Source organism: Carettochelys insculpta, chromosome 1 (genome assembly GCF_033958435.1).
Source record: "Carettochelys insculpta isolate YL-2023 chromosome 1, ASM3395843v1, whole genome shotgun sequence".
NCBI lineage: Eukaryota > Metazoa > Chordata > Testudines > Carettochelyidae > Carettochelys > Carettochelys insculpta.
Window position 1 is genome coordinate 164,534,725 of NC_134137.1, and position 24,138 is coordinate 164,558,862.

Here is a 24,138-nt window from a genome sequence, read left to right on the forward strand (position 1 = left end):
ACTGCTTGACATGTCTAGAGCTGATTTTTCTGTTGGAATGGAATAGCAAAGTGTACGATGCATGTAAAATTAATAAAGAGATTATTTAGGATCTCATTCTCAATATGGATTTAGAGATCAAACTTTACCAAAATATGAGCCAGTCAATAGGAATAAATTGCCCAGAACCCTTAATTTTTTTTAAAGGCAAGCAAAGAATATTAGAAATTAAGCACATATGGGTTCCCACATACCTGCAGTATGGGTGTGATGGATGAAAGAAATAAAGAAGCTGATGTGGGGATAGATGTTTTTGGATGAATTTCTAAAGGAAAACAGCATATATTGTTTTCAGAAAAAGCCTATTTGTGCATGTGTTTTATTCTCATGCTACTTAATTTTTTATGCATATACTCTGCCATTTTAATTACTGAAAAATCCTATGACCATGAAATTGATCAAAACAGACCATGAATTTGGTAGAACCCTCATACAGATACAGTTCATTAGAGAATTTTGACACTATGAACACAGGGCCTCAGCGACTGAGGTTCAGATACAGTACTGGACTGTCTACGAGGCTGGGAATCAGGAACTCTTCAAGTCTCCTACTCTGACTCAGTATGGAATTAAAGAAGTTACTTTCTCTGTGTGTTTTACTATTATTGAAAAAGAAATACGGCCTTAGCTACCTACAGGAGTGCTACAAGGACTGATTGGTTAATGATGATATATATGACAATGAAAATTGTGAATGAATAAAATTTTGGTTAAATGATTATGTTACAGATTGATAAGACACCCTCCCAGCAATGGAGTGCGGTGCAAAATGAATGTATAAACGTAGCAACACTCACCGACATCAAATGCAGAAGCATCCCACCAGCATGGAACCATATAAAGAGAAAACACTACACCTAGAAAAACCGCATAATCCACCTCACCTCACAGCTAAAGCACTAGGAGTGTTGGTATAAATCGAGTTGCACATGTATGGAGAAGCCAAAGAATGAAAAAAAAAATGCTTACAAATCAGAGATTACATGTTATCATCAAGCTGATCAGAAGCCACTATGTCTCCTTAAATAAAGGTGTGTGACACCAGAACTACAAGGTGATCAGAAAGTCAAGAATGCTACTGCTTTCCAAAGGACTGCAAATAGGTAATAGATGAGGCAGAAAGAGCAATCAAGTGGTAATCATAGTCCAAGCCCATGATGCAAGTTTGGGCTAACATCTGAGCTACCAGCTCAGATACATTATGATTTTGGAATAGTTAAAAACAGCCATACCACCATGTTTCATAACTAATGGAAGCAGACAAATCAACACTCATTTTGCTATATAAAAGATCTGGATTACTAAAGGAATTAACTTCTAGAACACACAGTTCCAAACACCAAAAGTTGAGTTCTCTCTATTCATCCCCAAATATTAGTTGAGGCACAGTTATTTTATCTACAGGCAGTATTCCAAGCTGAAATTTATTGGGCTGAAGTTCGGATTTCCAACAGGGACTGCCCCTTTTGTATCTTGGTTCACAGAGTCTCCACTCACAGGGCCATATAGAAGCATCAGCTTTTATGCAGAACTCCCCACTGAACTTGAGTGAGCTCAGGCCTTCAAAGTTCTCAGTACAGAGAGAAATTTCAGCCTACATTCAAAATAATATTTTTTTAAATAATATGAAGACTGTTAAACCTCTTTCATAGAGAAAAAAACAAAAATGCAAAAGATGCCTTTTAAAAGGAGAATTTATTAAATAAATATGTTTCTTTTTATAATGAATGCTTTTATAGTACATATAGCTATGACATTGCAGTGAAATGATTTATAATAAATAGCAGTAAAGCAAGATTTCTTCTATCTATATCACTGGTAAATAAAAAGTTGATGTCACATGAATGCATTAACTTTACAAAGTAAAATAGAATAAAATGGCTTCTTTTTCAACTTCATTTAAATATATATTTGAAATGATTAGGAGTAGTGACTCCCTATATAAGCTTACTAAATCTATTCTAGAGACGTGCAAAATATGCTTCCTCGAAAAGTTAAGATCCAAACTTGAAACCATGTACAAGGTACTCTATATATGTGGGTAGTTCCCAAAATTCTGTGTGATTACTTACAAGTGTAAAGGGAAGAATGTGACTGAAATTTTGAAAATTGAGGTCTGATTGATCAGTATTAGTTTTATTGGTTCTGAAACATGATCCACTTATATTGTAATAGTACAGCACATCATAGAAAGATATACAACACTATGAATCAATATATCAAGACTTCAGTGACCACAACAAAGTTATCAGAAACTGTGCTAATCTTTTCAATATGACTAAATGACAGGCAATGTTGTATAATTTGGAATTTAAAAGCATGGTAACTTCAAATCTGAACCCAAATTTTGATACTTAGTTTCTTGGAAAAAAAAAAAAAAACAGCCGTTTTAAAAATCTAACCTCAGTTGAAATATTTCCATTGTATTTTTAAAGCTTCAAAGAAAACAGCTATTTTCACTCAAAGTATTTGCAGTCCAAACACTGCAACAGTGGGAACCTGAAATTGGCCATGAATAGGGCCTTACCAAATTCACAGGCCATTTTGGCCAATTTCAAGGCTCTAAGGTTTTAAAAAAATGTAAATTTCATCTTTTCAGTTATTTAAATCTGAAATTTCAAAGTGCTATAATTGAAGGGGTCCTGATTCCTTAAGGAGCTGTGCAGGGTGATCGGGGTGGGGTCACAAAGTACCATGGGACTTGCAATACTGCTCCCCTTCCTTCTGCACTGCTTCTGGCAATGGTGCTGCCCTCAGAGCTGGGCAGCTAAGAGAGCTGCCCTACTGGCCAGGAGCCCAGGTCTGATGGCAGAGCCACTGTTTGCAGCAGCGCAGGAATGAGGATGGTATGGAATGGTACTGCCACCCTTATTTCTGCACTACTACATGCAGAGCCAGGCCCATCACTCAGTAGCTGCCACACTTCAGCTGCCCAGCTCTGGAGGCACCAGTGCTGAAGCAACTGTGGTGTGACATTTGATACTGGCACCCTTACTTCTATGCTGCAGCTGGTGGGGCACTGCCTTCAGGCCTAGCTAACAGCTGCTGCTTTCCAACTGCCCGGCTTTAAAGGCAGTGCAGAAGTAAGCGTGGCAATACTGCAGCCCTCACTAAAATAACCATGTAACCCAATACAACTCCTTTTTAAGTCAGGGCCCTCAACTTGCGAAACACTGCCTCCTGGGTGGAACTGTAGAGTAGAGGGCAAAAGCAACCAAAAGACCAAATTTCATGTGGGGCAACCAAGTTTCACAATCCATGACACATCTTTCATGACCGTGAATTTGGCAATCATGAACAAAAGTGAAACTGACTTTCATTGCATAAGCTGAGAGAAATGCAGAAGCATTACATAAATTAGCTTTTAAAATTCTTTTAGCTTTTGTTGTTGGTAACATGTAAAGAATGATTAGCTCAATTGTGTCCTTTAATTTCCACCTGCCTGATCAAGAGTAACATACCTTGTATGTAACTGTACATTCCTCGGGAAAGGTTTCTGGGACAGATATGCTCAGCAAGGGGACTACAATTCCCATCAGACCTCTTCCTCCCAACCCCATACATGTCTTTTCCCCTGACCAGGAAAGGGAAATGGCTCTGAACCAGGAAAAGGACGGGCTCTGTTTGGAAGTGACAACTATATATGGCCAGTGAGGAGGTAAGGGAAGTGGACGCAGATGTTGCATGGCTAGCCAGGAGCAGCAGAGAAGCTGGATACAGAGATGGACTATACCCACAGCCACCTGTGGAACAGGCTGGGATGCGGGACAATAAAGCCAGACACAGATGCACCTGGTACTTACGGAAAAGAAGTGGCAGCTGGGCAGAGAACCAGTGTAGAGGGTCCTCCATGAAAGACTGTAACTGAGCCTGGCCTAGAATTCTGCAAATTGCTATGTACTTGAACGGACACTGGACTGGAGAGGGCACTCCAGTCAGAAGGTTTGAGTTAGACTGAGCCAGAAGCTCAAACAAGAGCTGCTACTCCTGACTTGAGTGGTAACTTTAAGGACTTGTCTACACCACTGCTTCTGTTAACATGCGTTATACTGACCTAAATGCTGTCCACAGCTTTGCTAAGTCGGCAGAAGATGCTCTCCTACTGACATAGTGTCTGCTTTTAGTTGAGGTGGAGTAATTATACTGATTAGAGTGTGTTTTTTCATCAGCGTAGCACATCTGCATCTTAAGGTGCTGTGCCAATGTTGCACAATAGTGTAGACTAGCCCCCATGTTGAGTGCCTCAGATATGTGCAAGCTTTCTGTTTCATGCTAGTACCAGTACTTATTGGAACACACAAAGGCTGGCACCTATGGGCTACATCTACACTAGCCAAAAACTTTGAAATTGCCATGCAAATGGTTATTTTGAAGTTTACTAATGAAGCTCTGAAATACATATTCAGCACCTCATTAGCATGCGGGTGGCCGCAGCACTTCAAAATTGACGTGGCTCATCCAGACGGGGCTCCTTTTTGAAAGGACGCCGGCTACTTCAAAGTCCCCTTATTCCCATCTGCTCATAGGAATAAGGAGACTTCGAAATAGCTGGGGTCCTTTCGAAAAGGAGCCCCATCTGGACGAGCCGTGCAGCAGCAAGCCGCGTCAATTTCGAAGTGCTGCGGCTGCCCGCATGTTAATGAGGCGCTGAATATGTATTTCAGTGCTTCATTAGTAAACCTCGAAATGGCCATTTGTATGGCCATTTTGAAGTTTTTGGCTAGTGTAGACTTGGCCATAAGGTTTACCTACTGAAGCACCACCAGCACTTGCCCCCAAACTGTGGTGCACCTGTACACTGCATTTGGTGTACTGATCAGCGCTAATAACTACACTTCTTTCAATGCATAGCTACTAATATATTTGAAAATCTAGTTGTTGACTTATGCCCTTGAGGGGCATACTGTAAATGCCATAGAAAATAATCAGCCCTGTGCCGATCCTGGTGTTTTTATAACAAAGAGATTTTACTAATAATTTTATTATTTTGGGGTATCATAAAATTTGCAAAGTTCATGTGATTTTTAATCAGAAGAATTTCATACTTATTTTCGTCATCCAGAATGTGCCATATAAAACACAAAATGAGCCTTTAAAATACAAAAGTTCTTCTCATTTACATAAAGAGTTCTGGTCCTTTTTAAGTTCGTCACTTACTTGCAAGTCATATTTAAGTCTTTGCCTTTTCCTTTGTGAGGACAGCTTCAGTTTCATATCTATTTAGAAATTCTGCCAGTTTTTTAGCTATTTATAAGCACAGTGTTAACTCGACCTTGAAAAGTATCACTCTCCTCCTTCCTATCCCATAAAATGAAACAAAGCTAAGCATTCAGCTGTATCTTCATTCTTTTTAAAGATGCTTTATCTGCAGTATTTCTTTGCCAAAATGATACTTCAGTATCAGAGTAACATCAGCTCAAGTCAAAAAAAGAATAAAAGTCTCAAAGTTATGAGAATTATAATAATATAATTCCTTTTAATAAATAGGTCATTCATTGTACATATGTGAAAAAGCCATACAAAAACTGGTGGAACCTCTTTAATCCAGCACCCTCAGGAGCTGACTGGTGCAGGACGACAGAATTTGCTGGACCATTGGAGGTCAATATTGTCTAGCAGTATAACCAACACTTCCACTGCTCTTAAAGGCATTTAGAGGTAAATTACAGCTTAATAACAGCAAAGAACACAGAGACCGAGGATTGGTGGCTGGAAATAAACATTACGGGACCACAGGAAAATTGGCCACACCCATGATAAATGGTCAACTAGCTAACTAAAATCATGACAGATTACAAATATTGCTGGACTAGAGAGTTTTGGATTAAAGGGTCAATCTGTACTGTGTGTTGTCAGTGCTTTAATGTTTTGGTGCATTCCTGAAAAAGAAAATACTTTTCTCTCTTCATAGAATTCTGAACTAAAAGCAACGGTGCAAATACATAATATACTGAATAAAATATGATAGCTTTTTCACATACTATAAGTAAACTTAGTTAATTCTTTCAAAAAACAAGATAAAGTCAAGTATGGTTCCTTTGATTTGTACCAAAGTTCTTCACTGAGCCTTTTGCTTTTAAGGAATAAAATAAGATAATTTGTGTAACAGTGGTAATGAAACATAGAAAGAATTCCTTTTTTTCCAGTGCCAAAAAAGAAGAAACTTTATTATAATATGGAAAATAACATTTTCCATAACATTATTCTCTCAACTACCCAGTAGAGCTCCTACCTAGGACCTATCCCAGCCTCCTCCTGTTTAGCACTGGTGTATCATGCAAGCAAGGTACCAACAAACTTCAACAGGATTTTATTTATAAACATGAAATGATAGCCTTCCTAAGCCCCTGTCTAATCTCCTCCCTTCTTCTTCCTGTTTCCTGTGCTTCCAGACTCCCAGCAGCCAGTGCTCTCAGTTCCAGCATTTACAAACAGTTTTACATCTAAACACCACATTCCCTCCTCTCTTAAGATGCGTTCTTAAGTATAAAATAAACATTGTTGTTCTAATGACAGCAACAAATATGGAACAAGTCACTATACTGTTAGCAGAAATATTACACTGAAAAGACTGTAAATGCTACATAACATTCTCTAGTCCGGACAGGTGGTCATTTGGGTCAGGCAGACCATCTTTCAAACCCAGTTTCTAGTGCAATGTCTTGTTGTGTTGGTACTATGGTGAAGTCATTCAACATGGGTTGGGTCTGTTAGCCGATGGTCAGGTGAGATGCCACTTATGCCCTTGTATTAATATGAGATTTCAACTGCCAGGGCAGAGCTCACTAGTGACCAGGCTGAGAGCCGCTGAAAAGCAGCTAGGTTCTTTGTTTCATGATTGGCTTTGCACAGTAACAGGAGGAGTCAGGTTACCACTTAATCAATTACTTTGTTTATTTACTATACCTAATAAACTATTTTGCTAGTCTTTAAAGTGCTACTTGACTGCTTTTTGTTTTGATAGTGTATAGACTAGCACGGCTTCCTCTCTTTTACTTTTGTTTATTTATCTAACAAGTTAATCTCTTACTGTTACAATGTTGCTTTATTTGTTACCTAATGAGTTAAGCTCTTGTGGTTACAATTGTTACAAGGTTTATACTTTGATTACAAATAGCTAGCATGCACTCTAGTTCATAGATCTATACTTGTTAAATGTGCGCAAAAGAAATAAAAAGTAAAATACCTAGCAGGTCTTATCCTCTCCCCTGCATTACCAACGTGGCTTGGCCAGTTTCCCTCAATCCCTTGGGAAGAAGTCCCTTTGTCCTTTTTTTCCAGGAGTCGAGCGTCCTTGGGGACCTGGGGAGACCCCCACCCTCCTGTCCAGCAGGAAAGATGATTGGAGCTCAAATAGGGGGTCTGCCGGACCCCTCTTTATACCCATTGGGTCACGTAGGCTTCTTCCTTGGTTTAACTGAATTAAACCATCTGATACTGGTTCTCACAGGGAGTTCAAGGGTGTAGTTCACACCTGTGAGGTAGAGAAAATTGAGGGCATTTGTGTCCTCATGGGCGGGAGATTTTTCCTCATGTCTGGGACAAGTGTCCTGGCGAATCAACTGATGGTAATTAGCCAAGGGCAGTCTGAGGCCCAGCTGTTAATTAGCCCATTGTTCTTAGCTTTGCTCCTGAGCTTCAAAGGCCCTGGCTAAGATAAGCCCATCTGTGCTCTTGGGCATTCCAGGGCTGGGCTATTCCTTTTAACCCTTTCGTGCTCTGAAGCACCTAGGGAAGGCAAGATGGAGTAGAGCAAAAGGGGGGGTGGGTTCTGTCTGGCTACAGGGTGTTTGCATCATCTTCTCTTGGTGCACAGGCAGAAGCAAGATAAGAAGCATTCCATAGACACCCATCAGAAATTTGATACGTACAAGCCCCTTTTGTCAATGATTCTAAGAGGTGCAAATTTATGGTCCCTTTTGAATAGAATTCCAGGTTTTCTTAATTTAACAAAGGAAGCACACTCAAACTTCAGTTCCTTAGCACCCTGCCATTTGTCTGTGTAAGCCTTATACTTTTCTTGTTTCTGTTCAACTCTTTTTCTCGCATCATCCTCTTTTGGTGCATCGTCTTGACTTTAACAATCCAGCAATGTTCAGTAGTAACAGAGAGAAAGCTGTGCTAGTCTATATACTATCAAAACAAAAAAGCAGTCCAGTAGCACTTTAAAGACTAACAGAATAATTTATTAGGTAATGAGCTTTCGTGGAACAGGCCCACTTCTTCAGATCTGAAGAAGTGGGTCTGTCCCAAGAAAGCTCATCACCTAATAAATTATTCTGTTAGTCTTTAAAGTGCTACTGCACTGCTTTTTTGTTTTCAGCAACGTTCAGTTTAGTATTCATCTGTTTCCCATGGAGTAACTCTCCAAGGCCATGTCTACACTAGCCCCAAACTTCGAAATGGCCACGCAAATGGGCATTTCGAAGTTTACTAATGAAGCGCTGAAATGCATATTCAGCACTTCATTAGCATGCGGGAGGCTGCAGCACTTCGAAGTTGACATGCCTCGCCGCTGCCGCGCGTCTCATCCCGAGGGGCTCCTTTTCGAAAGGACCCTGCCTACTTCGAAGTCCCCTTATACCCATGAGCTGATGGGAATAAGGGGACTTCGAAGTAGGCGGGGTCCTTTTGAAAAGGAGCCCCATCGGGACGAGCCGCGCGGCGGCAAGGCACATCAATTTCGAAGTGCCGTGGCAGCCCGCATGCTAATGAAGCGCTGAATATGCATTTCAGCGCTTCATTAGTAAACTTCGAAATGGCCATTTGCATGGCCATTTCGAAGTTTGGGTCTAGTATCGATGTAGCCCAAGTGATCTTTGTGTTGTGTCATGTCGTGTAGCCCTATATGCTTGCAAGAAATCAGTAGTGAAGGTTATCCACGATCACCCTCCCAGTGTAGCTGTTTGAAAACTCTCTTTCAGACTTCTGTCAAATCTTTCAATTTCCCCATTGGTTTGAGGGTAATACACGGATGATCTTCTATGCAAAATGTTCCCCTCTGCTAGAAGAGTTTCAAAGTCCAGGGACGTAAACTCACTACCATTATCCAAAACCAGTTATCTGGGATTACTTCCCCTGCTAAAACCTGTAGAGATGAAGTTAATCACTGTAGCAGAAAAGGTTTGTGATGTAAATGCTACTTCATGCCATTGACTACAATAATCGATTAAAGTGATGGCATAATGACACTCAATTGGAGGAGTATCAAAGGGTCCTATGATGTCAATCACCACCTTTTTCCATGCAGAATCTGGAAGAGGAACAGGCTGTAGTGGTGGAGTACATGCCACTGCTGTCTTATCAAGCATTTGGCAAGTGATACAGGATTTTATGATTGCTTCAGTTTCAGCTTGGAAGTCCATTCCTGGCCACCAATACAGATCCTGTGTTACTGTTTGGTTCTGACAATTCCTTGAGAAGCATCGTGTGCCAGGTGGTTGAGTTTTGACTGTAGTTCTTCTAGCACAAGTAGTCAGCGTGTACCTCATAGTTCACATATATCAAGCAAAGGAACTTTCCCATGGCCTCTAAAATAAGGCAGCAAAATTGGATCAAGCTTTTTAGGATTGCTGGGCCATCTCTGTCAGAAATTCCCATAGCTTTTGTTGAACTGGACATGCTAAACAAGGCAGCTTGGAATTACTCTCTGATAACTGCAGTAAGAGTGCAACTGCTTATAATAAGTGCAACTGCTTCATCCTCATCCTCCAGTGAACCATCTGGTGAAGGTAAAGGAGGCATGGCCTGGACTGAGTCTCCTGTATCCATGCTCATTATATTGGCTTCTGCTATAGCTGACAATCTGGATAGCAATGGATATTTGTTTTTCCAGTGTAAGTTGTGGTTCTAGAAGCAAGCATCTTCTTACACGAAACATGGTTGTTGGTTTTTTTTCTCAATGAGCTGGTCTCTAATCCCCTCATCTGCCATATTCCCAAAGTCACAAGTTACAATCAGACTCCTCTGAGAAGCAATATACTGCATTATAGTTTCCCCTGGTTTCTGCTCCCACTAGTGAAATCTGTAGTGATTAGCTACTACGTTCACTTTGGGCACAAAAAAGTTCTTTAATGCAGTGAGTGCTTTCTCATATTTATCATCTGCAAGGGGGGAAGTGTAAAATATACGCTGCCCTTCTGCTCCAAGGCAGTGGATTACCAGAGCATTTTTTCTCACTTCAGAAATCTCTGTAGCACTGATTGCTACCAGATAAGTCTCAAACATCTGACTCCAGACAGTAAAAGCAACTGGAGGCTCACCTAGACTTTGAAGAAAGCGGGCAGGTGGGTTCGAAGGCAGAAGAGCCATCCTCGTCACCAAAATGTTGTATCGTGCAAGCAAGGTACTAACAAACTTCAACAGGATTTTATTTACAAACATGAAACTATTTACAAAGCTGCTGCATCATTCTGTAGCTCTCCTAAACCTCCAGCTCATCTCCTCCCTTCTTCCTATTTCCTGTGTTTCCAGACTCCCAGAAGAGAGTGCTCTCAGTTCCAGCAATTACAAACAGCATTACATCTAATGACCACAAGCACCTTCCCACAGATTTAAAGCAACAGAATACCTCCTCAGAGTTTTGAATTTAGATCAAAGAATGATGAACCTGAAACGATGTGCCACATGAAACGTAGAAAAATTGACAAACCTATAGAAGATGCAAAAGAATTTAAGTACAGCCCACTTAGTATCATAGCAATTAACTAATGAAGGAAATAAGAAAATGAGACATTTCTAACGACTTTACATTTTCAAAATGTGATTTGTGCAGTTATAAATAGTTGTACACCTTTCCTTATGCTATATTTATGAATCTCCAAAAACAGGGTGGAGTGTATTTCCTTATCCTGAATACTGGAGAGCTTGTAAATTACTTGCATTCAAGCGAGTTCAATGATATTTGAGACTATGCAGTTTGGGGTTCACACATGGGGTGAGGGGGTGACAAACACACCCTTATACCCACACACACATACACACATGGAGTGAACACACACACACACTCCCATACACGAATCTCATTTGGGGGTGACCAACCCGGCCCTCCCTGCCTAGCTCTCTCTGCCCTCCAAGCCTGGCAGAGCTCCTTAGATTGGCCTGCCTCTCTGGGTACCTGGTGCCAGGTCGTCCAAAAGCAACACATGGGGGAAGACATTCAGGTCACATCCCACCCCCCCACCCCATTTTCTGCCAGGATTCATACCAGAATGCAGCCACCAGCAGCCTTTTGGCAGTACGTGGGAGGGAAGGGATGGGAGCTGCTTTCAGTTACAGGGGATGAAGGTGGGGCTAGGCATGATCTGGCCCTTGCCTTTGACAAGGTCATCACTTTCTCCATCTTCCTCCCCCTCTCCCTTTCTCACTCCCCTGTGACTAGAAGCAGCTTGTCCCTTCCCACCCACAGAAAGGCAGCTAACACCTCCAAGCTGCCGCTGGCCACTGACATGATCCTGCCACCTTCTGTGCTGTGGCTACAGCGCGGGCAAGAAGGGGCAAGCCCTAAGGCTGCATTGTGCTCCAGAGCCCAAGGAACCTGACTACAGGAGCTTCAGTAAACCTAGCCAGAAAAGTGGCTCAGTAACAGAGTGTGGGTGCTTAGAGCACAGGAAGCCCCATGATGGGCAGAACCCAGGGTGGGAGCCAAGACGTGCGAAGAAGGTGCATGTTTGGGTCATGAATAGGCTGGAAATCACTTCCTTACCACAATCCTTCACTCCAGGGCTTAGCTGAGGGGGGCAAAGAGGCTTCCCCATGCCAGAGCTGCCTGGGGCTTTTTCACCAAATGTCTCCTACTGAACAGTGCCTTGGGCCAGAGGGTCTTGAGCTTTCCTAGGTTTCTGGCCCAGCCAGAGGAAGTGAACGGAGGAAGGAACCTGCCAGCTGGGCTGTTGGTGAGCTGAACACTTCAGCCGGGGCTGGATCTCCATACAGCACCGAGAAAGGGTCACGTCCATTGCGGTGGGGGTTGGGGGCATATGGAGAAGCACAAGGATTGCTGAGGGGCAAAGTGGCAAAGCAGAGAGAGGTCAGCAAGACAGAAATGTAAAGGGCCAATAAATGGGCTTCAGACGTGACATGTGACTGGCCACCACTGTGCGTCTCCTCACATTCACCAGCTACTGCAACTCATAGTGAGTGTCACTGAGAAATGGTAGAAGAGATGGAGACTTGCTGGCCGACAGCCTTGCAGTGGGGGCTGTGCTGATGGACAAGCAGGGGGAGTGGCTGACCCAGCCCACTGCATCACTATCCCACCAACCTTGCTCACACACCCCTATAGTCAGCCAGTGGACCCCTCCCCACCCCCTGACTCATCACTGGTGGATGAACAGCTGGTAAGCAGGGATTCGACCAGCCGCAGGACCCACCAGTGTAGTGCGTAAGACAGAAAATAGGGGACAATAAAAAGTCAGGACACGTGCAGGAGGGTTTAAATATGGGACTGCTGTAAAAACAGGACATCTAGTCACCCTATCCAAAAAAAAAATCAACAATAGAGAAAAATAAATCACCATTAAAGCACAACACAAGGTAGATCAGTACCTGATCAGCAAACACCTGTTTTCTTAGAATTATCCATATGAAAAGATTAGGAGACTAGGCCTGATTTTCTTCTCATTGCCATGTAAATTAGGAGTAACTCTGCTGAAGTCAGTGAAGTTAGTAGCATAAAAGGAATACAGTGACCAACACAAAGCTCTTGTGAAATTACTCCATCCATATGCAGACCAAGTACTGGGACAAATAACTTTGGAAAGGTAATTTGGACTCCATGCATGCAGAGTGCAGAGGTGTTGGGGATATGAAATTCTCTCACCATCTTTCCATTCCCACCAACCCAGAGCCAGGCCATTGTCTTCTATGCAGTCACTATCCCCAGACATGAGTGCAGAGTACTGGGGCCACCAAGATCAGACTAAAGATGGTTCTGCGTACTCACTCCTTATGGCTGACTTCACAGAGATACTTGGCACATATTAGCTATGTCTACACTGCCCCTCCCTTTCAGAGCATGCAAAAGAGGTTGTTTGAAAATGCAAATGAGGCACAGATTTAAATGTCTCACACCTAATTTGCATACTCCCACAGGATCTAACTTTTGAAAGAGCTGTTTTCGAAAGCCAAAACACCCATGTAGATGGGGTTTATTCGAAAGGAAACCCTTCTTTCAAAAACACCCTTCTAATTTTTTTCAGGAGGAAGGGTGCTTTTGAAAGCGGGGTTTCCTTCCGAATGAACCCTGTCTACACAGCTGTTTTGGCTTTCGAAAACAGCTCTTTCGGAAGTGAGATCCTGTGGGAGTATGCAAATGAGGCATGAGCTATTTAAATATGTGCCTCATTTCATTTTCAATCAGCCTCATTTGCATGCTACTTGCAGGGATGAAAAGCGGGGCCTGACATAAAAAGTTTGCTCACCCCTGCTATAAGTGACAGTTCTGAGCTATTTAGGTGCTCATGCTGTTCCCATCATCATGCATCACTGGGACTGCCCCTTTTATCTTTGTAAATTATAGCAAATTCTTAGGCACTTGCTACTATTTACTTAAAGCCAACCCTGCCCACATGAAGCCACAGTGTGTGAATCAGAACTATTGTGGCTGTAAAAACCGTGTTCTTAGACTTGAGTGCAAATACTTGGTTAAGTCATTGCTCTGTTTGTGACATAAAACTCAATTTTGGTCCTCAGCACACCTATCTAAGTTTACAAATGCACTGAAAGCAACCAATCATGGGAACAGACAAAAGTATTTTTATAAACTAAATATCTAATACCACCAAGTTCCACTTCTGTTTTAGGACAAGGCATTTTGGAGGCAATAACTATTTTATCAAATATCGAAGTCCGAATAAAGCATATTAAAATAAAAAATATTATTATTAGTTGAACAATGTGTCCCAGCATATATTTTTATACTTAGGAGTCACACCTAAGGGGTGGAGAGTTGCCATTTTTACAAAAAGACCTAAATAATAGTTTTTACTCACATAAAATACCAGCTGAGGCTCTCATTCTAATCTGCTGCTGTTGTGATAGTTGGGCCCATAAATTTATGCTAATTGTGATCTTACCTGTAAAAGTTCATAAAATGTCAACGTTAACCTATAAAATATTTTGATGGGAATAGTTGTGGCAGGGAGGCAAAAATAAATTATTCCTAACAAAAAGATCTACGGTTATAATTTAAGATTCTATTAAAATCTTGGTAAGTGAGAAAGCAAGAACTAAAATCTCAGTAAACAAGACAATTGTAACCCCAGAAATCAATCAATCAAAATTGTTATGTCAGAGACTAGGCTTAATTGGACCATAGCCATACCAGAACAGACTCAATATTTGAGGCACAGAGAACCAAAAACAGTAATCAAGGTTGACAAATCAGAAAAAAATTATCAAGGTGAGCAAATCAGAGAATAGAGGGGTAGAAGGTGGGGGTCACTATAGGGGCTCGTTTGCATACTTGGGTTAATCTAATTCTTGACCTTCCCTCACCCACCGCCCTTCTACCCCTCTCCTCTCTGATTTGCTCACCTTGATAATTTTTTTCTGATTTGTCCACCTTGCTTACTGTTTTTGGTTCTCTGTGCCTTACATATTGAGTCTGTTCTGGTACGGCTATGGTCTGAAGAAGTGGGTCTGTCCCACGAAAGCTCACCTAATAAATTATTTTGGTAGTCTTTCAAGGGCTACTTGACTGCTTTTCTGTTTTGATAGCACATAGAATAGCACGGCTCCCTCTTTGTTACAGAGCTTAATTGGTGGACAAAATCCTGAGGAGATAGGCTGTTCTCTCCATCACTCCTTTTGTGGATTCTTTAACAAACTTTGGGGAAAAATACAGAGAGAGGCTCCTAGAGTGATCTCACTGTCTTGCCATCAACTTTCCCTCTACATTTTTCTAATCCTGTACAGAATAAATTTTGTTATGTTCAGTGAGGCAGTTGGAGCTGTGTACCCTCAGTAGAAACATGTGCTGCCAGCTGTCGGCACTCTTCTAATCAGCTGGGAGGCACCTAAATCTCTCCTGGGTGACAACCCAAGCACTCTGCTTACAAGGAACACTGCTTGTCATCCCCACAATCTCCTGTGATTCCTGATCTTCTTCATCCTAATCAGGCTGGGCCAAAAAATGGAACCTAGATGACAATGCCCCCTCCACGGGGTCCAGTTTAATTCTAAAAAGCACTTATGCCAAGTCTACACTAGGAGATAAAATGAGTTTAGATAAGTAAATCCAGCTCTGAGAATTGCTTAGCGAGAGTCAATTTATCTAAAATGGATTTTCCCCCCCGTCCACACACCGGAAGGTCAAAAGGAGAAACTTTCCCATTGACTCCTCTTGCTCCTTACAAATGCCAGAAGTACTGGGGTCGATGGCTGCACCACGACAGTTCGAATTAGTGCATCCCCACTCGGCGTGCTAAATCGAACTCCAGAAGACTGGCCACTAGTTCATCAATCTTCCTATAAGAGCACACATACAGTTACAATGACATAGGACTGGACTGTAACAATACAGTATTTGAAAAATAGGCATGTCAATAGAAGTGCTGAAACCTCCCCTACACTTGCCTCTCCCCGCAAGTACCCAATATTGACCAGCCGCTTCCCCCTGAGCAGCTGCCCACATTCATTCCTTCCCTCTCCACCCCTTGCCTCTCACTGCTCTGTCTCTCTGTCGCCCATCTCTTCTCAGGTTGGGAGGGACTTGTTCCCCCCCTCCCCACTGACCACAGGAAGCCAACTTTGGGTATCCCATCAGTAAGTCTGACCAGACACTGGCAAGTTCACTTTACAACCTGACTGTCCAGTAGGAAACTGGGTTATCCAGCCACTCTATCTTTAACACCATTACAGAGACTGCCACATGAAGACGGATTATAAGCAATCAGGAATATCTTCCCTGACGTCACCACAGCCAGTCTGGTGTCTGACCTCTGTAACTTTGTTTTCACCCACAATTATTTCTGATTTTGGGACAATTTATACCTCCAGATTAGTGGAACTGCTATGAGCATCCGCATGACCCCACAATATGCTAATATATTTATGGCTGACCTGCAACAATGATTCCTCAGCTCTCGTCCCCTATTACCCCTCCTTTACTTACGATACATCGATGACATCGTTATGATTTGGACCCATCGTATAGAGACTCTAGAAGAATTCCACAGAGACTTCAACAATCTGCACCTCACCATCAACTCACGCCTCAACCACTCCACATGAGAGATACATTTCCTGGACATTACAGTACAAATCAATAATCGCCTGATCAGTACCACACTCTACCAGAAACCCACTGACCTCTATACTTACCTACATGCTTCTATCCATCCTGTACACACAAGATCCATTGTTTACAGTCAAGTCCTTAGGTACAATCACATTTGCTCTGATCCCACTGACAGAGACCAAAAACTATAAGATCTCTACTAAATATTCATAAATCTGAATCACCCACCAGGAGATATAAAAAAACAAATCGACAAGGCCAGACAAATACCCAGAAATCAGCTGCTTCAAGATAGGCCCAAAAAAACAAAAACAAAACACCCCTGGTCATTACCTACAGCCCTCAATTCAAGCCACTGCAACGCACCATTAAAGACCTACAACGAATCCTTAATCAGGATGCCACACTCCACGAGGCACTAGGTGACAGGCCTGTTCTCTCTTACAGACAACCTCCCAACCTTATGAGGCTTCTCATCAGCAACCACAGGCTATATCACCATTATACCAATCCTGGAACTTTTCCTTGCAACAAGCCCTGTTGCCAGCTTTGTCCACATAGCTATTCTGGAGATACCATCACTGGACCTAACCAGGTTATTCACAGAATCACAGGCACATTCTCATGTTCCTCAGCTCACATCATATGTGCCATCATGTGCCAACAATGCCCACATACTATGTATATAGGGCAACAGTAAACACTCTTCGACAAAGAATCAATGGACACAAAACAGACACCAAAAAACTCCTAACTCACAAACCTGTCAGCCAGCACTTTAATGGCATGGGCCATTCTGTTTATGACCTGAAAGTCTGTGTTTTACTGAAAAGGAACTTTAGGGATTGCCTACAGAGAGTGTGCAGAACTCTCTTTTATATTCAAATTCGACACATTAACACGTGGTTTGAACCAGGACGGCAAGCACCTGGCCCATTATAAGGACTCTTTTACATACTTTGTTTTATCTGAATCTTAAGAGCTACCATGAACTTGATCATTTGGCCATTTACATTTTGCTCCCAAGCAAAGGAAAAATTATTTTTTATTTAACAAAAAACTCCCCATAAGCACCTGGATACAACTTTTCCTTTTTAGGCCAGCTGCTCTCGCTTGTCCAACCTCACTTTGCACAAGCTTATAAGATCTCATGGGACCATTCTTTAGGTGATTACTAAGGAAGTGTTTTCATCGGATGAAAGATACACCTGATGTGAAATGCTTAACACTTTTTTAAAAGCAGCTATACATCAGACATCACTTTAGCCAATCAATTTACTACCACAAGGCAAGCACAGTATTACGGGAAATCAGGTAATCTATAATTTATTTGCCATGTAATATATGCCTAGGAATTTTCTGCACTGCACATGTGACCTTGCTCTGATGTTCATACAGAATGTTTACTGTGTTAAAACTAATTGCTGGGAAACTTAGAAACCTTAGAAAGTTAGAATTATAGGTAAGCTAGTGAAGAGAAAGGGAAGGAGAAAATGATACCAGGCAAACTTTTCAAGGTAAAAAGAATCTAATCTACCATTTTTTGAGCTCCTACATATACAGCACAGCACTTGGCTTGTAATATTTCAACAACTGGAAATGGTGCAGGGGAAAGAGAATATACTGTATTTCACACTGCAAAGATGTTATTTGCCAGAATTGTCATTATTTACCAGAACTACCAGAGTGCTTAAAGCTAATGGGCAATTTTTCCCTAACACTTGCAAAACTCATTCCTTGTGAAAAACTATTAGCGCTTGAATATTGCTCAAAGAGCATTTTCTGTCAAAATGATGGCCTTTATATTACCAGTCTGAAGCAAGTAAAAAAAAATATATGAAGCAATACAACTTACCACTTCCTGTTTATTTGATTGGATCCTATATCATCATCTTTGGCCAAGGTTACAGCCCACTTGGTTCTAAATATAATTCTCATCAAATATTTAACCCTTCTATTATAAGAAGCACTAAACGTCTCTTCAGTTTTAAAAGTAAGAGGCATAACCGTGTTAGTCTGTATTCTAACCAAACAAAACAGCAGTCATGTAGTACTTTAAAGACTAACACAATGATTTACTAGGTGATGAGCTTAGATTTGAAGAAGCGGGTCTGTCCCAGGAAAGCTCATCACCAAATAAATCATTGTGTTAGTCTTTAAAGTGCCACACGACTGCGGTTTTGTTTAGTTAAATTTTAAAAGTTATAAGGCACAAAAGCAGTTACAGTAATTTGAATAGGAAACATGTTATTGAAAGTATCTTTATAGCTTTAAAAACTGCTGAGTATCATTATCTGAATGCATACACTCACAAACTTTGCATTTGCTATAGCAGGTGTAATGATGGGTTCCATGTATAAGCTTCCTAGATGGTCGACTGGAGAACTTGTTTAGCTTAGTCACTCTGCAAAGGTTGAAGCAGTGTGCTTCATGGTATGCTGTACAGGGACTATGCATGGCAGAACGAGCATAGGATTTGGCATGAAAAGGTCCTGGATCTGACCTCTAATTCTGTTTCTGTTAGCCAGAGTATAATTTTGGACAGTCATTTTGTCTCAGATTTCTTACCAATATAACGAGGAAGGTAGTTACACCATGGGGCCATTAGCATGATTAATTAATTAGTGATTCTAAGGCACTTTGAATGTGTTTCAAGTGTTGTATAAATGCTAATTATTATTAATAGAAATTTGCTGGATGGCACATTTGAAGTAAGCTTTTTACTTTTGTACTGAGTTCACACAAACTGACAATTTAAAAGAGGGGAGCTTCTTCAAACAACACAACAAGCCTTTAGCTCCAGTCTGTTATCTTGAATTACTATACAATGATTAATGGTTTCCCTACTACTGACAGAAACGAATGCTGCAAACTTATGGAAATCTGCAAAGAAAAATAACTAAAATTCCATTTTCTGTCATGGCAGAAGAGAGAAATAAGCTGCACTTGCATTTTATTTAGTTTGACATACAATTTTTTGGGATACATCATTAAATATAAGAATTTTCACATTAGCTGTGGAACTGAATATTAATTTTCTACTCCTGTTTAACTTCCTTTTTTAGATGTCATAAAATTATATATTTGTTCTGTTTATAGTAAGTCAGAAGATGGTACTGTAGTGCCTACCTATTTTACTGAGCTTTTTATAAATATGCATCAATATCTACCTATTTAGACCAAAGGTCCTGCTCTTCCCTGGACAATGTCACTTTTGAGCTAGCAACTCTGCTTTGGAACAAGTGCCCAGATTCAAAATAAGCACGTGTATCACCCAAGGCTATTGACCATGTTAATTTAGAAATTTTTATCTAGTGTATAATTTAGGTTAAACATGTGCAAGTTACCTGACACCAAACAGGGACAGTCAGAGTTACTTTATTATTTAAGAACAGTTTATTATACTCAGGATTTGAAGCATAAACTACAGTTATTCCTCTTAATATGCACTGTGTTCCAATTTAAGGAGGGATTATCAGATTACCTTCAATGTCTTCCGATGACTAAACTTAAATATGTATAAAGACCCTCCTTGTATTTACTCCCTTGGATTGTTTTGTCTACTAAACCTTCATGGAAGTTTGTAAAGGGTATACTCTTCTTAAAGGGAATTAAACATGGTAAATACATGTATTTAAGTAATTTACTAAAATAAATATATATATGCACCTTATAAGGCTTTATACCTGTTAGCTGTATTCATTCATATTCATAAATATTTTTATGTGCATTATTGATGCAATAAGCCATCGTGCTCTGCAAGGAGTCATTTTGGTCTATGAAGCACATAGTATATATTGTATTTAAATCAATATACATTTGTGTGCCTGATACAAATGCTTCCTTCAGAACTGATCTGTTTGCCAGTTTATATTGGAGTATTTGTGATATGGTAGACTATACTGGCTACGGTCTATTGTCAAAAAGAAAAAAAAACAAGCACCATATGGTTCTGGAGTTCGGGCCTTCAGAATAACCTATTACGGACATGTTATACCCTTGTATATAAGGAACATTTAATTACATAGAAATGTCATGAGAAATTAAGTGTTCCCGCCCAGTAATCCCTACTTAAACATTAACTTCTTTTGCCTTAAATATATTAAAATTTCAGAAGGGCCTAGTCCACTTCAGAATAACAACCTGAAAGATTTTGTTTAAAAACAAATGTAAAGAAAGCACCTATATCCTGTACATCCTTGACTTTAGTCCCACATATTTAAAAAACAACAGCCCAACTTCTATTTACATTTGACAGATTTTCACATAGGCATGTTAAGTTTTTGCTCCAGACAAAATTTATATTACAGTACAACTCCTAAAACTCTCAATTGGCATAACCAACTCTTGCAAGTTGCATGATTCTTTTTTAACTTTTCTTTAAAGCCCAAGCTTTGTACATGTGATTAAGTAAAAATCTCAGTTTACAATTGAAAACTAAATTCAGGCTCTAGCCTTGAGGCTTGCAGAGAAAAGTTTGAAAACATGACCCACGTGAACCATAAAGACTCAAAAGCCAGGAGGCAATTAACACAAAGAACCCCAAAACGTAAAAAACAGTCCTGTAGCACTTTAAAGACTAACAAAATAATTTATTAGGTGATGAGCTTTCATGGGATAGACCCACTTTTTTCAGCTCTAGAAACGTATTTACATTTAGAAAATCCCATTAGTTGTATGCTAAGATCATGATTTTGTTGACCTGACCATGATTTTTGAACACACAGAGCTGGGAATACTGGGAAGTGCTCACACAGTTGTAAATATAATACACCTAAGAAAGCCATGTGGCAGTTGGTTAAAATTTCAAAAATACCCCTCAAAAATGGATGTATACTAAGCAGCGGAAGTATTGTCATGGACAAAAATAGGAAAAAAGGATTATTTTCAGCTACAGTCGCTCTCAGTAAGAGCAAACACAACAAAGTTGCTCTTTTGATAGCACTTGAGAACCCTAAGCCTAGTGACAAAGGTTTCCAATATATACTGCTTATTATATTTTTCATGAAGTGAGAAATTGTACTTAAAATATTAAGCAAAAACACATGATGTTATGGAATATGGGTCTGATTCAACTCTCACTGAATGCAGAGGGGCCTTTGCATCGACTTTAATGAGTTGTTTCTGGCTCCAAAGAGAAGAGGGTGCAGAAAGAACAGCACAGTTTCTCATATTTCAGGTTCCCTTTGAGAGTAAGATCATGTGCCAAACACGAAGAAAATAAAGGGCTTGTTCTGGTCACCTGAAGCACAACAATCATGTACTTCTTCCCCAGTAGCTTGTGAAACCTGGCTCTCCTTACAAGAAACCGAGCAGAGCTGTTTTAAAGAACTGGAACAGAATCAAACAGTCAAGAATGTCTGCGAGGGCTAGAGAAAGGGTCCGGTGAGGGCAGCAGATTTGCTTTAATTTTTAACATGCGCTTTCCAGGAAGACTGGACATTCTAGTCCATTCCCCGTTCTCCACCCACCTGCCCGCTCGCCGGGTCTTCCATGAAAATAGAAGAAAAGCATAGATGATTGACAAAACTGTTAGGGACAGATTAACAACCGTCAAATGCTGCTCTGCACTGTCCAGCTTCTTTTAATTCTCCACATTCTTTTGCGGGGGAAGGGGCGAACACAGTGAAAGAAGCGGAGGGTGTGAAGCCATCTGAAAAGTCTTTATGCAATCAAGGGGATATTATTTCAGGAGACAGAAAAGGGGCAAAGGATTCAGGTTGCTAAGGAGACACTTTGAAGCTGACATTCCTACATAAATTTACATTTATACTGAAGGAAAAAAAAGCTGTCTTCCAAAGTTTGTTTAAATTCTGAACCAGGATGACATTTTTAAGAGTAATTTGTGCACTACAAAGTCTAAAACACATCACACTAAACCCCCTCAAATATCACCCCACACGATGACAACCAAATAATGCTTTAGGACAATCAATTTGGAGAATTCTGTATTGTTTTCAAGTAGAACTTAGGTTCTGAGACATACAAAAGGATTTCAGAGAAGTCAGGAAAAGAAGAAATCAATGATAAATATAAAACCAGGCAAACAGCTCCCTGCATGGTTACTAAAATTCTGAGACAACATCTGACCCAAATAGATACATCAACAATTTATTTTCAGTGTGGGGTTTGATTTAACTTGTACATGTTTCCACTGAGACACCACAAGGTTTTGCAATGAAGCCTTACCAGAAAAAAAGGAAAGAAAAAAAAGGTTTTTTAAAATGAGTGAAATCCAGCACCAGCAGTTTGTTTCATTTACAGACACTTGCTGAGTACCCCAAGCCCTATCTGAATAGGCAAGGTGTCCCACTCTCAAAAAGGTGAAGAACCACCAATACACCGAAAGGAACAAAGTGGCAATAGGGCAAAAGGAGCATGAAAGGAGAAGAAAGGACATGGCTTGAAAGAAGGCAATGCATAAGCAGGGGGCAGAGAGGAGCGAAAAAAAAGTGACAGAATCCAGAGGATGTCATTTCAGGCCAAAGTATAAAATAGCATTTTATTTTTTGTCTAGGCTGACCCGCTGTGTCAGGAAGGCACAACTTTACAGGCAGATCCTGCGTGCGGGTCACTTTGGAGGGGAGATGTGATATAAGTCTTATTCTCCAACACTGGTTCTGTCTTTGTTGAGCCACCAGGGCTCCAAAACAAGACCAATGCAACCACCTAGCTGACTTTCCAAAACTAACAAACAGGCTTCACCCTCTCCGGCCCCAAACCGGGAAAGCACCTTTCCCAGCGCTCTCCGCACTTGTGCCTCCCTCACCCCTACGGCGGATCCGTCCGTTTGGAATCAGCCGGCTGGAGGGACGGCAGCAGAAGTGGAGGACTGGGGTGCGGAAGGGCAGAGCGGAGCCCAGGGAGAGGAAGGGGACTGAGAGGCGGCAGACAGGGATACCTGGGGCGGGGGACGGAGGGAGGGAGCTGGAGACAATGCTGGTAGATCAGGGTGGGAGGTGGGGCCAGGGCTCGGTGGATGGTGGAACGAGTGGCGGAGCGGACTGGCTAGGGCGGTACTAGGGCCGGCGGGAGGCTGGGGTGCTCCCCAGGGGAGGATGCGAGGGCCGGAGACGGGGGGGTCGGTGGGAATGAATGACTCGAGGGCGAGCCGCTGGGCGAGGGCGGAGGCGGGCGGATTCGCAGCGGCCTGGCAGGGGGCGCCGCTGGCTAGGGGTGCCCGTGGGGGCGGGGGCGGGAACTCACCGCTGCGCAGGGTGGACTCGCAGAGCCAGCTGTCCAAGTTGCCGGGCTTGCGGCAGGACTCCCACAGGGACAGGTAGTACTGGTGGTCGGCCGTGACCCAGGCCGGGCTCAGCACGGCCCCCAGGTCCAGGCACAGCGCCAGGAAGATGCACACCAGCCCCACCAGCTTGAGCGGGGTCAGCACGGACACGCGCACCTCCTCCATGCCGCTGCCGGCCGAAGCCATGGGAGGCGCGGCAAGGGCGAGCGGGCAGCCGCGCTGGGGGGGACTGACTGCAGCCGCCCCGCGGCGGACAGCGGCGGCCCCGGCTCCGCAGCGCACCAGGTGCAGCCGCCGCCGCTCCCCGGGCTCTGAGGCAGCGCGCACGGCCCGCTCCGGCTCTGCCCAGCTCACTCCTCCCCTCTCCCCTCCCCCTGGCGGGGGAGCGCGCACCGGGGCCCCCCTCCGAGCCACGCACGTCACGCCCAGGGCTCCCTCCCGGGAGCTGGGGAGGGAGAGGCGCGGAGCCGCCGCCCGGCCCTCCCCGACAGCCGCCCCAGCCTGGTGCGCGAGCGCCGCGGGGAGCAGGGGGCGGCCGAGGGAGGCCGATGGGATCCCCCCGCCCCGCGCCTGCCCGCGCCGCGCTGCGCTGCGCTCTCCTCTCCCCGGGACA

The 24,138-nt window shown here is 42.3% G+C and overlaps 1 protein-coding gene across 1 annotated transcript in view; it reads right to left on the bottom strand.

Moving 5' to 3' along the window:
- TMEM47 (transmembrane protein 47) overlaps positions 1-23,872 on the bottom strand; it is a 46,446-nt gene extending 22,574 nt beyond the window's left edge. Inside the window, exon 1 of the mRNA XM_074994659.1 lies at positions 23,486-23,872. Coding sequence (XP_074850760.1) covers positions 23,486-23,711 — 226 coding nt within the window. The 5' untranslated portion in view covers positions 23,712-23,872. The remainder of the gene's footprint in view (positions 1-23,485) is intronic.
- Positions 23,873-24,138: the final 266 nt, after the last annotated feature.